Source organism: Physeter macrocephalus, chromosome 8 (genome assembly GCF_002837175.3).
Source record: "Physeter macrocephalus isolate SW-GA chromosome 8, ASM283717v5, whole genome shotgun sequence".
NCBI lineage: Eukaryota > Metazoa > Chordata > Mammalia > Artiodactyla > Physeteridae > Physeter > Physeter macrocephalus.
Window position 1 is genome coordinate 38,213,656 of NC_041221.1, and position 17,593 is coordinate 38,231,248.

At 30.6% G+C, this 17,593-nt stretch overlaps 1 protein-coding gene and 1 pseudogene across 4 annotated transcripts in view; both read right to left on the minus strand.

The window, feature by feature from the left end:
* The window catches only part of CDH9 (cadherin 9), an 85,097-nt gene that overhangs the window by 23,458 nt on the left and 44,046 nt on the right, over nt 1-17,593 (minus strand). For 3 of the 4 annotated variants that reach the window (XM_024121699.1, XM_007112763.1, XM_024121696.1), the window contains exons 2-6: nt 14,798-15,092; nt 7,645-7,764; nt 6,883-7,050; nt 4,556-4,743; nt 3,374-3,627 (exon numbers count right to left, since the gene is read on the minus strand). In XM_024121699.1, coding sequence (XP_023977467.1) covers nt 3,374-3,627; nt 4,556-4,743; nt 6,883-7,050; nt 7,645-7,764; nt 14,798-15,092 — 1,025 coding nt within the window. The remainder of the gene's footprint in view (nt 1-3,373; nt 3,628-4,555; nt 4,744-6,882; nt 7,051-7,644; nt 7,765-14,797; nt 15,093-17,593) is intronic. The other variant, XM_024121706.1, reaches the window with a different exon arrangement.
* Nucleotides 13,942-14,047, minus strand: LOC112065665 (uncharacterized; annotated as a pseudogene).

Consider the following 17,593-nt stretch of genomic DNA (forward strand, 5'->3'; position numbering starts at 1 on the left):
AGAAACAGTTATAGATACAGAGAACAGATAATTTCCAGAGGGGAAGGTATAGGGGAGGAAAGAAATAGGTGAGGGAGATTAAGAGGTACAAACTTCTACTTGGCAAATAAATGAGCCATAGGTATGAAATGTATAGTGTGGGGAATATAGTTAATAACTATGTAATACCTTTGTAAGGTGGCAGATGGTAGCTAGACTTAGCATGGTGATCATTTTGAAATGTATAGCCATTTTGAATTACTGTGTTGCACAACAGGAAAAAACATAGTGTTGTAAGACAATTATACTTCAAAAACAAACTCATAAAGAAAGATCATATTTGTGGTTACCAGGGTAGGTGGAGGGGGAATTGGATGAAGGCAGCCAAAAGGTACAAATTTTCAGTTATATGTAAGTACTAGTGATATTGATATAATATACAACATGATAAATATAATTAACACTATGTTATATATAGAAGTTGTTAAAGAGTAAATCCTAAGTGTTCTCTTCAGAAGGAAAAAAAAATTTGTTTCTTTAACTTTGTATCTATATATGATAGATGCTCACTAAACTTATTGCGGTAATCATTTCATGATGTATGCACATCAAATCGTTATGCTGTACACCTTGAACTTTTACAGTGCTATATGTCAATTATATCTCAATAAAACTGGAAGAAAAAAAAGAAATTTCCTATTGTGGGAAATGGAAAAAAGGATGAAAAACTAGACCAAATTCTGAGGGACAAAAGCCATATTTTGCTTTTTGTATAATTTTGTCCTTGAGGCTTTGCTTTGAACCACTGAGGTCAGTCAAAGCAGTTTATGAATGTGAAACAATATTAATTATCTCTAATTAATAATTAGGTCAGTAAGAAAGCAGAATATATCTGCTAAAGAATTGGCTGTACATTCAGATCATCAATAGCTTGAACCTCAGTCTGCTAATTATTTGTTCAGTGTCCTTAGTAAAGTTCCTTAAACTCTTTGCATCTCAATTTATGATTTTTTAAAATGTAGGTGTATGTGTCAATTCCAAACTGCCAATCTGTCCCTCCCCCTCAGCCTTCCCTCTGTTTAACCATAAGTTCGTTCTCTAAGTCTGTGAGCCTGACTACTGTATTTAAAATTAGGTAATCAACAAGGACCTACTGTACAGCACAGGGAACTCGGCTGAGTGTTCTGTAATAACCAAAATGGGAAAATAATTTGAAAAAATAATAGATACATAAATATGTCTAACTGAATCACTTTGCTGTGTAACTGAAACTAACACAACATTGTTAATCAATTTTGCTCCAATATAAAATAAAAATTTTTTTAAATGTAGGTGATAACAGTTGTACTCACCTTATAATGTTGTGATGAGGTTTAAATGATCTAATAAATATAAAGCTCTTTGGATAGTTTCCAGCTCATAGCAAGGGCTCAATAAATGATAACAATTATTTTATAGAGGAAAAGGATAGGCAAAATATTTGTCTCATGTCATGAATCTGGTGCCACAATTGAAGTAGAAAAGACATTGACTACTATTTTTTGAAAATTGCAAAATCTATCAAGAACAGATACTTACTGAGCATTTAAAGCTATTGGTATGGACAGTCCCTTATCCATTTTTAATATAAGTGGTGATTTATTTCTATTTCAATATTGCAAAGAACACAAAAACACTTTAAACTTCTTTTTGTTACTTACAAAAATAAATGCACATATAAAAGATGCCAAAACCAATCAGCCACACTCAATTTCAGTAAAAAATAAATAAACATTTTGGATATAAAAATGCTGGAACATATGTGTAGACCACTGGAAAACTAGATTACTTATTCATTTCATTTTAGGAGTTTTGTTTTATATAATACAAAAATTTTAAATTAATTTTATGTATGCTGATACAGAAGTGTCAGTAAAATAATCTTTTATGCATTGGTATCATTGTAAGTCATGTTTTTAAATTAATTAACAATATACAAAATATATAATTTGAACCTGAACATTTATTTAAAAGAGAAAGTTAAGTGAATTTATTCTAATTAACCTAAAACTAACCAAATATTTCAAGCTAAACTCTGAGTACTAACTACAGATTAAAATTTCACAAACTTTATTTTAAAAATATATTAATTGACCAACAAATCAAATATAAATTAGGGTATATTTAGTGCAACAAACGTTGCTTTGTAAATTAACATGAATAGTTATTACATCTTAAACTAAATTTAATACTTATATACTTAGTATTGTGCTAACTGATTTTCTGTGTATGATGGTATTACATGAATTCCAGGAAATCTGGGCATTCCCAATAAATATTTAACCATTTATTTTCCTTAATTAAAAATTAAATTTGATCAAAAAATTTATTGAAATATAGTTTATTTACTACAATATTGTGTTTTAGGTATACAGCAAAATGATTCAGTTATATATACATATAAATATATATATTCTTTTTTTTTTACATTCCCTTCCATTACAGGTTATTACAAGATATTTAGTACAGTTCCATGTGCTATACAGTCGGTCCTTGCTGGATAAAAAATTAAATTTTAAACAAAGCATAATTTTAGGCATTTTACTAGCCACACATTAACAGACAATATATTTGTCTCTTTTGTCTTCAACATACCTACCCATCTTCATCCACCCATCCTATTCATCCATTTATGTCACAACTATATTTATATTCTCCTTAAGCATAGTTTCTGGCATATTTGAAAACTTCTAAATGGTTAATACAATATTCAAATTTGGGGAAAGTATTACACTATTCTGCACTATACTGTACCAATTTTTAATAGTTTTACTGTTCTCAAATATCATTAATCATTTTACCAATTCTCTTTTATTAATAGAATATAATTGATATTTTGCTTCTCAAAAATTTTGATGTAAAATGTGCCTAGGGACTATTTTCAAAGGACATTTTTCATCAATTTTCAAGGTATCTCTTAAGCTTTTCTAGAAGAACTTCTTTTCTAATATATTTATTTAGATATCTTATTATTCAAACTATGATTTATCTAAGAAGGGCAATGAGACAAGAATTACATCAATAACTAAGGGATTAGAATCATGGACACTGGAGCCAGACAGCCTGAACCTCAAACCCAGCTTTGCCAATGACTAATTATTGGGCAAGTTATTTAAATGTTCAATGCCTTATCATCTACAGAAAGATATATAATAGGAGCTACCTTGTAATATATGATGAGTCAAATGAAATAATATATCCAGAGCACTTAGAAGACAGCCCAGCTAAAAGTCTGTGCTATGGAAGTGTTTGGTTGTATTACTGTACTTGATCATACATGGTACATTTTTTTTTCACACAGCTTATAAATAGGTTATAATTTTTCTTCAAACTTAAGTTTTCTCAGAATACTTACTTTATTAAATTGTTCATGGCATCTGGGTCATACGCTGTAACCTGTCCAATGATGCTGCCTTCCTTTACATCTTCATCTACTTCTATCAAGTAAAAAATTTTACTGAACACAGGAGGCTCATCCATATCTTCCACAGATATTTTGACCACAGCTGTGTCTTTGAAAGGTCCCAGGTACAGGAATCGTGGATCAGGGTGAGTGTTACTTGCATCCACTTTTAAAGTGTACAGCATTTTGTTTTCATAATCTAAATTCTGAAGTTAAATAAAATAAGAAAAATTAGTATAATGTAGCAGACATAAAAATGGAAGACAATTTCAAAATTTAATAACCACCTCTCTTAATAGTCCCAGTAGTTCTGGTTAAATAACTTTCCCAATTATTGCTTCATGGGTATAAAAAATAAATTAGGAAATTTTTTTTTTGCCTTACACATTTATAAGGAGTAATTCAATATAATAGTATACACATTAAGATTGATTCACACTTATCAATGCATTTACAATTTGGTAGTCATAGGTAAATGAAGTATTATCTAGTAAATACATAGGCTATTTATTACTATATTATTATTATTAAAGTTATAAAAATTAAAAATCAGAAACATAAAATTGAGATTTAACAAACCATTCACATAAGTTGCTTCCTTAAGTCCTACAGTTCTAAAACTGTGTTTTAAAAAGAAAAAAAATTATTAATCTGAACACTGTGGAAAAAAAGATGTGAATGAAAGCAGGGAAATTAGGGTGATATAAAGTAATCAATATTTAGCTTGATTATTCTGTGTAACGCTTTATAATGTTCTCCTCCACTGCTTTAAAAATCAAGCATCTTCAGGCTTCATCTATTTTAATAAACCATCACACTTAACAATTTAAATATTTTAAACAGTGAATGAAATAATACCATGGAGAAATATAAAACAAAGACTTTTGAGAGTATCTAGTCCTTGTTTGATTGTTGTCTACTATAAGCACAAGCTGTTGAGGTTTTATATCAGTTTTTAAGTGTCAGTGATAAAGATGCTTAACTTATTTGAAGTGAAATCACAACTATTCCCACTTATATGAAGGATAGAAGCATGTAAAGGATGGGAAAAATAAATCCTAGGCATTTCTTCCTTGAAAAGCAAAAATAAACTATAAAGCACTCAATGAGGAAATGAAGACAGCAAGAAGAAACCTGTTTGACAGTTATAATCCCTTCCTGTGTATCCTTGTCAGTGACGACATCAAACATATCTGCTCCGTCTCCTTCAGCAATGCTGTATTCCATCTCAGCATTTTCCCCCACATCAGGGTCATTGGCTTTTATCCTTCCAAGATGAGTTCCAAGAGGTACAGATTCAGGAGAATAAAATTGATACGTACCTGAAAATTAAATCAAAGCTGTTTCATCTTTAGATAACAAAAATCTTTCATTTCCTCTGCCTTTTTTACTTAAATAAATTAATTTCAAATTAGGAGAGTTTTTCATCATATTGAATTGTAAGCCGTCAAAAATTATAGATTTATTAAGTTAGAAAAATAATTTATAAAGGCAGAGTACTCTCATTTTGTAAATGAGAAATATATGTTCCAGAAAGATTAAGTGAATGTCTCAAGGTTATTTAGATAATAGATGGTAGTCCTGATATTAGAATCCAGAACTTTTGACTTAAGAGGGCAAGGAAAACAATTATTTACTGCTTATCTGAAGCATTCAACATTGTCATTACACATTTTTACTTATACTAAATGATTTAGAACATGCATTTATTCTTATATTCTAACTCAGGGATAGAAAAAATAAATCCATACACAGCAAGTTCTTTCTTTCTTTTTTTTTTTTGCTTGTTAATGTCTTTAAGTGGGATGTGAACATTTCTCTCTTCTGCAGTTTCAGCCATTACATTGTCCTGTTCATGAAAACATTTTAGTTTGTGAGGATTTATTTAAGAGATAATAGGAAAATCTCACAAAAAATGTTAATGAAAGTTAGAAATGTTTTTAAACATTTAATATGTGTTGAAATCTATATAAGGCCAAAGGCCCTCTATGTTAATTTATTTAATTCTAACATTAGTCCTTATAGAACAAAGGCAGGTGTATTATCCTCAGATAAGGCTCAAGGAAATCATCCTTTAAGCTGGGAAAAGCTGAAGGCAAAACTAAGTCCCTGACTTCAAAGTCTGTTCTCTTTCCAATTTGCTTGGTGGTTAAGAAGAGGGACTTCTAAATCCAACTGCCCTGGATTTGAATTTTCATCACTAGGCAAGTTAGTTAAATTCTCTAACCCTTAATTTACACATCTATAAAATAGAGATGATGATAGCTATTAACTCATAGGTTTGTTATGAAGAGTCCATGAAATGACGTCTTTAACATGCTTAGCCCAGTTCTTAGTTCGAGAACATTTTTACTATTACTATTAGAGTTCCAAACCTTCTGCTGAGATTATAATAGATCATAAAATGATAGAGTGGCAAGTCATTTGAGAATTCATCACATCATACTTTTTCAGTTTATGTTTAAGGAACCTGAATGCAAAGTTTAGATTTATGTTAATTAGTCTTATTATTCATATTCTCAGCAAAGTTTATTTTTTAATATTTATCATTTGTATATGTCCACCATCTAGAGCTGTATCATCAAGTATTTCAAATTTGATTAGCTTGAAAAAAATGCTTTACTGTATTGGAATCAATGTTATAAATTGAAATTTCAGGGCCCTTAACAGAACATTTCAAGATAGGACTTCTTATAATTTTGTTTGCTGCAACATAGAAATATTTTCAGCAGAGAATGAGTCTGTTTTTGTAGGACCTCATGGCTTGCAAAGAATCCATGGTTTAACATAGAAATCGTGACAATTGAAAGGCTATTAACTGATTTAATCTTCACAAGTAGGTAACAGATACCAGCAAACTCTAACATATCTCAGATGCCATCACAACCAAGGTTATTTCATGAGACTATGGGCCAATAAGAAGGAAAAATGTGGCCAATTAAACTAACTTGCATTGATTTTAATATAGTATCTGATTTCAGAGATGTTAAAACATCAACAAACCTGTGTTTTAGAATTGATTAAATAAGGGATTATAATTCTTACATAGAAACAATAGAACTGAGGCAAGACAAGTGATAGACATGGGATTTGCAGCCTGGTGGTCAGACTTGAGAGTCCACGCTCATAACCAGGAAATAGATAAGAAAAAGAACTAGATGATCATAGGAAATGTTGGGAAAGGTAGTCCGGAAAATTTTATAACTCTTCAAGAGGTAGAGAAGATAATTAAAGTTGCCAAAAAGAACCTCATTTCCTTGTTTTCTCCATTACCTACTCAATGATGAAATGACCCCAGTCACTGTTAATTAATTTGTGGGAAATTGTGATATTCAGTGGGAGGAGGGGTTGTGGATTCATCTTTATCCATAAACTAGTAGTGAAACTACTAGTAAAAGTATTAAACTGTTCATAGTGTGTTTGAGAAACTTTCCACATGGTATCACTGAAACCTCTCTTACTCTGGGGAAATCGAGGAGGATTGTTGTTGACGTCTGTCAGAGTGATGTTCACTGTGGTGGTTCCAGAAAGGCCTCCCATCTGGCCACCCATGTCTTTGGCTTGTATAACCACTTGGTACTGCTCTCTATTTTCTCTGCTCATGTCTGGTAATGCAGTTTTTATTATGCCTTTTGGAAAAAATAGACAAATATTTTGCAATTCAATCACTGTGTTTTAAAATTAAGCCATGCAAGATCCATTTTACAGACATTAATCAGAACAAACAGATGATAAGATGGCAGTGTACCTAGATAAGTCTTTCAATCCATACATAACGAATTTAACATAATTCACAGAACAGAAGAAAATTCTTCCATGGGCTATTGTTCAGGAAAAAATTTTTGCTAGATCAACTTAATTATCCTTTTGACTAGAAAAACTAACTTTAGTCAAAAGTCTTTAGATGAATAAGCTTAATTTTGATGATTGTCACATTTTTTTTAGTTTTGAGTATTTCCTAAGACATGGAATGTGTTGAATCTCTGTGAAATTTTGTATTTAATGTAATAAATTTAAACTTAATAAATACCAGTCTAAAGGGCTAAGGATTCAAATCTTTTTAAATAATAGGAATTCTGCTTCTGTATCCATGGAATAACTATCAATATAAGGAATAAATAAAAACATGATACTTAACAGCTTTTTAAATATAGAAAAATCTATAAATGTGCATCCAGATGTGTTGCATAATGAGAAAGAGACCAAGTATTAGGTGTTGTTACCTGATTCTGGGTCCACTGAAAAATATGGCTGTCCTTGCAATATGCTATAGACCACTTTGGCACTGTTTCCGTAGTTGGCGTCATCTGCATCTGTTGCAGTCACTTGTATAACAGATGTACCTACATGCATCCACACCCAAACACAGACACTTAAGTACTTAGAAATTTGAAGCTATCTTTATGAAAACATATTACTGGGAATGTGGTGTGTTAGACTATGGTACATGTTTCAAGAAATTTGTTTAAATTATGCTGCTAAAAAAAAATCACTTTCATTTTTTTTAATTTAAATATTCCTTAATAATATTGTTACTATTATTGAGCTATCTAAAAAAGTCAAAAGCAAAATTTATCATAAAGATGAATATGCACTAATTGGTTGAAAATACTGTGACAGAAAACAATTTTTCACTGAATACAGTGCACATACAATTTTCAATTAATACATTTATTGCTAACTGGAAATGTGAATTCAGAGATAAATCCAACATTGAAAGCACTCCTCCTGCTTTTTATTCTGATAAATTAACTAAATATTGTAAATTGAAAATGAAGAGGCCCTGTTTTTATCAAGACACAAAAGATAAAATTGCCAAAATTTTTGGTATGCAAGATATATATGATCATTGTGTCTGTGCCTCTCTTTGTAATGTAGTTAATAACATAGTCATATATAATTATACCTATTGATATGCTGTGTATTATTTGCTACACATATGTAAATCAGCAGATATACCCCTCCAGAATTAAGAAAGTGTATAATTGTCTCACATGCAATACTATAATTTACCAATACTCTCAGTTTAATTTTATTTTACAAAAATTAAATTATTTTCTCTTAACTTTGTCATATATAATTATGTTTTAAAAAATAAAAGAGCTTTAAAGGAGCTAGTTTTAGGAGCTAAAGGTAATGTAATATATTGATGGACCTTTCTTATATTTTCTAGAACTCTATAAAGATTCAAGGCATGATTCTAAAACTACCATTAACTAAAGCCTACCATGTATTCCTTGAGCAAAATGAGTTTGTAGGACATTTTCTAGTATATTACACACAATTTTTCAAAATGTTGACTCTGATACTTACATAGATTTTAAAATTTTTAGAAAAAGTGAGTTCCACATTGGCTCTGTAACCTACTTTAATATCCAGCATACATTACACATGCATAGCTTGTCTAATTGAGTTGTAGTGAATGTTTCTCAAAATTTACATATATTTGCTTATGCAGATTCTAGAAATTAATATATTGAACATTAAGATTAAACTAACAGCTTTATTTTCCATCAGTATATTTGAATATATGAATTTAGGAAGTATTTTTATGTTTTCTCAAAATTAATTAGCGTAAGATGAGAACTTGAGCTCTTCCTCTTGAAGCCTCTGTTTCCTCAGCTGCAATGGAATTGATATGTCCTGTGAGAGGACACAGTACAATTTACTCAGTCAGTCCCAGGTGTACTCTTTTAGCATTTAAAAAACATCCACTCATGTCCGAGTTAGACTAAAGCAGAAATCATAAAGAGATTTCCATCCCACAATAATGTTCAAATGTTCAACTAGAGTGGTTTTCAGATTTATATTTATTTTTATATAACCCTATGTGGACATATGTTAGATTAATAATTGTTTTCATACTTTAGGGTTATTTGAAATATGAATTATTAAGCATAACCAAGATGCTAAATGCAAGTAGTTAATTCATTGATTTCATGACATTTCTTTTGCTACCAGACTCATTTTTCTTTGGCTGTGGCTATCATTTCATAATGGGCACAGGTAAAAACACACCTTTATACTTTTTTGACCCTTTTAATAATATTTTTGTTAAATTTGGTTTTGATCATTTGCTCTTTATCATGGGTGTATGATCTTCGAACCTGCCTGAAAATACTTGACCTAAAAATAATAAAGACATTAAAGAATGGAAATCAATCCTATAATGTGGCTAAAATACTACAAACACCCATATACTGTTCCCCCTCTCAGAATCATGGTAATAATTAGAATGTTGTTAAACACTAATAAACACTGGTAGCATATCACTGATACATTATTTATAATAGCAAATTGAGAAAAAGAAAAATATGTAGTGTGTTGAACTCTAGGGAATGGATAGATTTTTGTTTTCTTTTTCCATAAATATAAGGGCATTTTACAGTTCATACTATTTAGTAATAAAATTAGAAAGTGGTTTATGTGTTTTGTAGTATTTAATATTTTATTTAATATAAAATATAATTTTATAAATATTTGCTTATAAAATAGAATAAAAGGAAATACACCACTTTGATTTTTATATCCCTCTAAATTTTCTGAGCTATACTTCATTTATTCTCAAATAATTTAAAATAAGTATTTACTTTTTTATTAAACAAATATTAAGTAAAATATAGTGAAGCCTGAATGACAAATTTATGTCATTTGTTATATGTAGGTTTTGTGTGATGTAGACTCTCCAAAGGAAAGGGCTATGTCTGCTTTTGTTCAACATTTTATCTCTAAAGCCCAGCAGAGTTTCCAGTTCAAAGTCATAACAAGATCTAACATTTACAAATTGCTTAACGTAGACTAGGCAGAGTTCTCAGCAGTTGATTTGTATGATTTTATCCTCATGATAAACATGGGATGCAGGCCTTGGAGCATATAGAGGTTGCTCATGATTACACAGCTAGTAGGTGATAGGATGGGATTCGATCTAGCCAGTATGAAGAAGCTTAATCCTAAATACTGTATTAAATGGCCTGTCTAGACATATGATTAAACACATATTTGAATCTACAGGCAGTGTACCTCTAAGAAGGGCCTAGTTTAGGACATGAAGCATTCAGTGATGAGTTACTTGTATGATCTGTGAAAAACTACAGATTCCTTGTTGGGCGGACATTGTGGGAGGGTAACTGGATCAGTTTTTGAGGGACCTAGCCAGTCAATGGAGAAACCTCCAAAATTGCAGAATAGGAATTTGCCTTGAGGGAGATGAATGCATGCAAATATAGAAAAATAATAGATAATCTTTAATCAAAGTATAATGACCACAAAAAATGGAAAACATAAAATGTAGAAATCTGCTACAAATACCTAATTCAAAGTGTATCTCATTTTCTTTCACTATGTATCCTCATGTATCATCCAGATTAAGTGTTCTGATCAGAATATGCTAATGTGTTTCAGATTTAAAGAGTTAATTGGAGTCATTTGATTTTAACTGCCAGTAAAAGGGATGGGGGAGGCACATGTCTGAACCAAAATGAAATATGGCATATTTTATAGAAAGAAGCAGAGGCAGAGGGAAAAAGCAAGGAGAGGATTTGGTGAGAGAGAAAAAGAAAAGACAAATATATTAAGACAAAAATAATCATGTAGGGGGGACAGTATAAAGGAGAACACTGGACTACAATGTTGGAAAGAAGGATAAAATGAGAATAAAGAATTTTTATATTTTATTCCATTAGACGTCATTTACCCTTAAAGTTAATAATAGTAGTTTTTCAAGTGTTTGATTTAAGTTAAAATCACTAATATAATGAAAATAAGACTAGAATTCAATAATTGTGCATTACTTCATTTAGAGAGGAGGCATTCTTTATTATGTGATTATGCACAGGCTTTTAGCTGTTAATATATGGGTTACACATAGCCTGACAAAGTTCCTAAGTATCACCCTTTACATTTCTCTGTAAATGGTTATTTGTATAGGTAAAAGCAGAGAAAATAACATTTATAAAACTATAATAAGTTTATTTTCCTTTAAATCAGGTAGGAGAGTTACAAAAGAACAATACATTTTCAGGATATAAATATACTTTTTATTTATATACTTTTATACTTTTTATTTATATATTTATTTATATATATACTATATATTTTATGTGTATACATATATATACACACATATATATAAAATCTTATTGTAAAATGCAGTTTCCTCTTTCCTTACACTTATTTGGATTTACTTTTATTGAGAAATTTGAATTAAAATAAGAAAATAAGAAAAATTCTACACTCAAGGAGTCACTAAGAATCTAATAAAATTAGAAGTTTTCCAAACTACATTTTGCATAATAACCATAACTATTTTACAGTGGAGAAAAATAGTAAGGTATTAAAATTATCCAGCTATCTCTGCATTTTATTAACTTTTTTCTTTTTAAATCTAGTATAGTAATAAGTCATCTCTGTATGTTTTTGAGCAAGCCAGTTTAACTCTTTTGGGCTCATTTTTACTTATTTATTAAAAGAGGTAATGAAATCAAGTATAGTATCTTCCACATATACATATAGTATTGGGTTGGCCAAAAAGTTCGTTCAGTTTTAAGTAAAAATAAAAGACACATTTTTCATTTTCACTAAGAACTTTATTGAACAATGTATTCACTAACCAAATGAACTTTTTGGCCAACCCAGTATTTATAATATGTGCATTTCTGTTTAAAAATAGATACGCGTACAAAGTGTATGAGTGGGCTAAGGAGGGATCAATTAGTGCAGTAATGTCAATATTAGTAATAAAGAATAATAACTATCCTCTATATATAGGATCAAGATTTACCTGTAGTTCTTAAATATCTGTTTATTAGTACCAAAATCTGCAGCTGGAGCCATATAGCTGCCTCCTATATGCTTTTCTTGTTTTTTTTTGTAATTGTAGACATGCAGGAAATGTAATTGGCATTGACCCAAATTCTCATATTTAAGGTCTACAGTAATCAGAAATTGTACTGCCCACAATTGAAAGCTTATATAAATGAAATACATATTGCCTTACATAAAGGGCTTTTTGGATAAGATAATCTGCAAGCCTTCTCCTATGTATAAACTTATATATTCTATATTTTAATATAGGTATTGAACAAGTGAAAGGTTTTTAAAAAATAAAATAGAGAAGTACTTAGTCCAGTTCTGATCTTTTTTGTTTGTTTGTTTTGTTTTGTTTTTGTTGTTGTTGCGGAGCACAGGCTCAGCGGCCATGGCTCACGGGCCCAGCCGCTCCGCGGCATGTGGGATCCTCCCAGACCGGGGCGCGGATCTTTTTTGTTTGTTTGTTTTGTTTTGTTTTTGTTGTTGTTGCGGAGCACAGGCTCAGCGGCCATGGCTCACGGGCCCAGCCGCTCCGCGGCATGTGGGAGCCTCCCAGACCGGGCGCGAACCCGGTTCCCCCGCATCGGCAGGCGGACGCGCAACCCAGTTCTGATCTTATTACAGACTTGATAAATATTAAAAGAATCTAGATTATATTAGTATTTCAGATAAATACTAATAGAATCAGATATAGTCAGAGAAAGACTATATTTGATAGATAAATTATAAGACTATACTGAGTGGAAGATAATATCCCATTAAATAACCCAAAATAATATAGGAGAAAATACAAGTTATTTGAGGTTAAATATAAACAGTCTCTGATAAATATTCTGTTCTTAAAAATGAGGTAATGCTTTGAAAATTTAAAAAGTTATTCAAATTTAAATCAATTATCCAAATTTATTGTATTCAACTGTCTCTGTCATCTTAATTATACTTTTTACTCTTATAGGTATGTCACATCTTTTTGGAGAAGGATAAGTGAAAGTTTGTGTACTACTAAGTGTTAAAATATCTGGCAAAATACCATACATACAAGAAAAATATATGTTTTACAATGGTTAAAAGGTGTTAATTGGAAAACCAAACTATAGAATGCTCAAGAATAGGAAGCTGCAATGGAGAGCATAATTTTAGATGTATCTTTATCTCAAATATAAGCCCACAAAGAGACATGATGTATATCTACATTAGCCCACTGGTAGCCCACTGGTTGACCTATATGGACCAATCCAGTACTTTCCATGGAACTGTACCAGGCTAACACATATGTTAAAATATTAAAGAAAACACAAGCACTCATATTTCATCCTAGGCTTTAAGATTTCATAGGAGTCTTGTCTAATTTGATAAGTGCTTTTCATATTATTGGAATGAATACCTGAAAAGGCAGAAGAACTGCACTTTTCTCAGACAGATGAGATTTTATCTGAGTTTAGAGGAAATAACTTCTTTACAAACTTTTGGTTATTCTAGAAAATAACCAAAAATAGCCATTCTAGCTAGATGGCACACGTAGTTAAGAAATGTTTAATATCAGTCACTCAGTAAAGGTGGATATGTTTGTTTTTCTTCTTTAAGAAATTATTTTAGACTTACCCATGTATTAATTACAATAATGTCAAAGTTATATACTTATAACTGATTTTGAAATAATATTCAACTAAATATCAATTTTTCAAAATCAGTTACATGTTTTGGATATTATAGTAAGTTTATATCACTTATTTTTTTAGAAATATGATTTAAGAATCAGCTCTTATTATCTCATTAACAAATCTACACTTGATCTTAGCCAAAAGGCCGAGAAGCGATCTCATTAACAAATCTAAACCTTTCATATAATTATAGCTAAATGTAGTTACATATACAGATAAAAACATTGCATAATAACAAATGGCATTTAAAATTATGGGCAGCCTTAAAAAATGAAATGATTATTTTCAGTTTTCAGGATAAACCATTGCTGGATGGAACATAGCTAAAATAACATTAAAAAGACTTGGAATATTGTTGTTATGCTACCAGGTTATTTGATCTTAATTCAGTTACTTAATCTTTCTGAATCCAGGGTTCCTAATTAACAGAATGGGGATTTAAAGTTCTATTTCCCATGCCTACCACATCAAGTTGTTTCAATTATCAAATGAGATGATCAAAAGAAATTTGTCAAATGCAAGCATTCATTGTTTTTATGCAAAATAATGCAAACAAAACTGTCTAAAACTGCTGACACTATTTGATATTCCTTTCATTTCAGGCCAAAATACGTTAAACTTGACTACCATTTGAATGGCATTTGAGTAAAGGTAAAGACGTTTGTTGAAATGCAATGGAATAATTGTTCTCAGTAATCGTCTTAGATGTCAGTTACAAAATAGCAGGAAACATTAAGAAACATACAACCGAAAATCATTAGAAGTGAGATAGCTAACACTAAATAATAGTTTCAGTTATAGTTCTTATCTTGAAAGAGATCACATCTCATAACTGTATGTCCATAATAACTACCTTAGCAAAAAATAAAATAAAAAACTTAGTTTACATGGATTAACATATACCTACCGACTCCAGACATTTCAGGAACACTGGCAGTGTACAAGTCTTTTGTGAATTTTGGTTCATTGTCATTGATATCATGGATTTTAATTATAAATTCAGATTCAGGCTCCACTTGCCGCCCGGTCTTTCTGTCTATAGCCTTGGCACGAAGAACGTACAGGGACTTTTCTTCTCTGTCTAATTTCTTTGCCGCATGAATATCTCCTGTGTTTTCATCTATTACGAATAGACTGCCGGCCCCATCTCCTGTTAATATGTATTTTAAATTTCCATCTCCTTTATCTTGGTCAGTGTGAAGCTTCAGAGAGGTAGAAAAGAAGAGTTCTATAAATATATGCATTGTTATTACAGAAAAAATAATTTTGGCAAATATTAATTTATCTCTACATGACATCACTGGAACAATGATTGCAATGGTTATCTTAATTTTCACTGTGGAGAGATTAAACATTTTAGTTTTATCATTCTCAAAATTTTTTAACACTTATTTATATGAGACTACATTTAAAATAAAATAAAAAATATATATATATTTCTCAAAACACAGTGTTTCCAGGACATTTTTGAATAGAATGCTACCAAGATTTAAATGTCTAGTACATTAACAAGAAAAAAATCCATTGGTCTAATAAATCTTAAGTGTAAAATACTAATATACTCAATTATATCTAAAATCACTAAACTCAAACAGGTGATGTGAGGAATTTCTGACCTTATGATGATAAGTTTAGGATATATACCATAATTTTAAATGATTTTACCTCCCTTCAGTATAATATCGCTTGCAGATGCACAGGCTCTGTCATCAGAGGCCAACCAGAGACAGAATATTAATCTCATAGATTATTTTCTACATGACTTTGGGAGAGTACTCTTTGAACCAGGATGTTCTCACTTTTTGGAAATTGATGTATTTTATAGACATTTGAAATTTCAAGTGATATAAAACACACAGGGCTTTTCCATTGGTCATATAAATAATTTGATGAAAATATTAGGTTTTTTTCATAAATTATCTTCCTTCTATTCATTCCCATCTTAAAAGTAAACTTCTTAGTATAGAAGATTTTTCACTGAGTATTTAAAACAGACAAACGGATCATGGATTTACAGAAATTTTGAGTTGGAAAAAATCCTAATGTTTTTGCAAACCTAACACTATTCTGAAACTTGAATCTTTACTAGCATATGCCTGCTCTGTTGTCTTCCATCATATACTTCACAATTCCCAATACATTCTTACTCCATCTGTTTCTTTAGTGTCCCATTCCATCTTTGAACAATTTGACTATTTGAATCTATTTTTTATGGTAGCCAAAATTACAGACTTGAGATTCATACTTTACTCCTCCTTTACCTAATGTTAAAATAACCATATGCAGCCTTTTCTTCTCCGAAATATATCCCCCACCCACCCATCTGTCTCCATCTCTATGGCTACCACCTGGGTTTTGTTCATCATATCTGTACCACTGCAACAATCTTCTAATTGATGCCTACCTCCCTCTTGTTCTACTCCAAACAATTTTCCATACTAAAGAAGCTGATTTTTCTACATTACAAATCGAGTCATATTACTTCTTGGCTTAAAAATCTTCAACCAGGTACAGTGCATGAGAACCATGAATCTAAAGTCTAATAAACCAGGCTTGGTGTCATGCAAATTTCTGTTATATTGGGCAAATTGTGTGTGTGTGTGTGTTTAATCTAAGCCACTTCTATTAAAAGGGGATAATATTCTTTTTTAAAAGAATCATTACTTTTATTGTTATTCTATTTCCTTGGACTCTACAGCCTTATTTATGCATTATCCATATCTTGTTCTCATCTCCAGATGTGTTTTCTGTCACCATCCACTTTGCTATACAGTCTGTACATACCAATTGTTTTGTTTTGCCTGTTTTGTTTTCTTCATTTCTCAGAAGACCTGTTCCAACTTTCATACCTGATGTTTGCAGATGTTTCTCTCACCCTTTAACACCCTTTCTCTTTGTATTTTCCCCTAACTAAATATTTTTCAAATCTCATTAAAAATTTTTTTCTTAAGGCTGCTTTCCCTAACCCTCTAGACTAGAATAAATATGCCTGCTCTGTAATTATAAAGCACATTTCACTTTCCTGTCATGATACCCCATTTGGTAAAATTGTTTGTTGTGCCCACTAAACTGTAAAATCCAAAAGAGAAAGATTGATATATATATATAAAATTTCTATGGCCTCAACACATATTTCTTAAAAACTAAATATTTCCTCTTTTTTTTAACAATATGTTTTTACATATATAAAACAGGTTTAGTTGTCAGTGATTATTAGAAAAATCAGATTATAAATAACATAAAACTTGCCTTTTTTTTTACTAAAATTACATCTTAGAAATCTCTGTATGTAAATAAAATTATTTTAATGATTGCATTTTTCAAGTAGTTTTTTCAAGCTACTTTATAATAAATATTTTTGTACATTTATCTTTGTATTGCTAGTACTTTTATTCTAAGAGGAGAAAAAGAAGATACTTTTAATGAAAGGAAATAATTAGGAAAAGATGAAAAAGATGTATAGATAGATAATTTATATGTATTAGAAGCTTTAATTTGGCAAAAAATGTTGAGACAACTAAAATGTTCACCTTATTAATGTGGTTAGAACATGTACAATGCTATTTATAGTCATTAAAATTATGGTCTACATATATACTGTTGGATGTAAATCATTTAAATGAGATATTATGTTAAAATACAATGTATAGGGCTTCCCTGGTGGCGCAGTGGTTGAGAGTCCGCCTGCCGATGCAGGAGACAC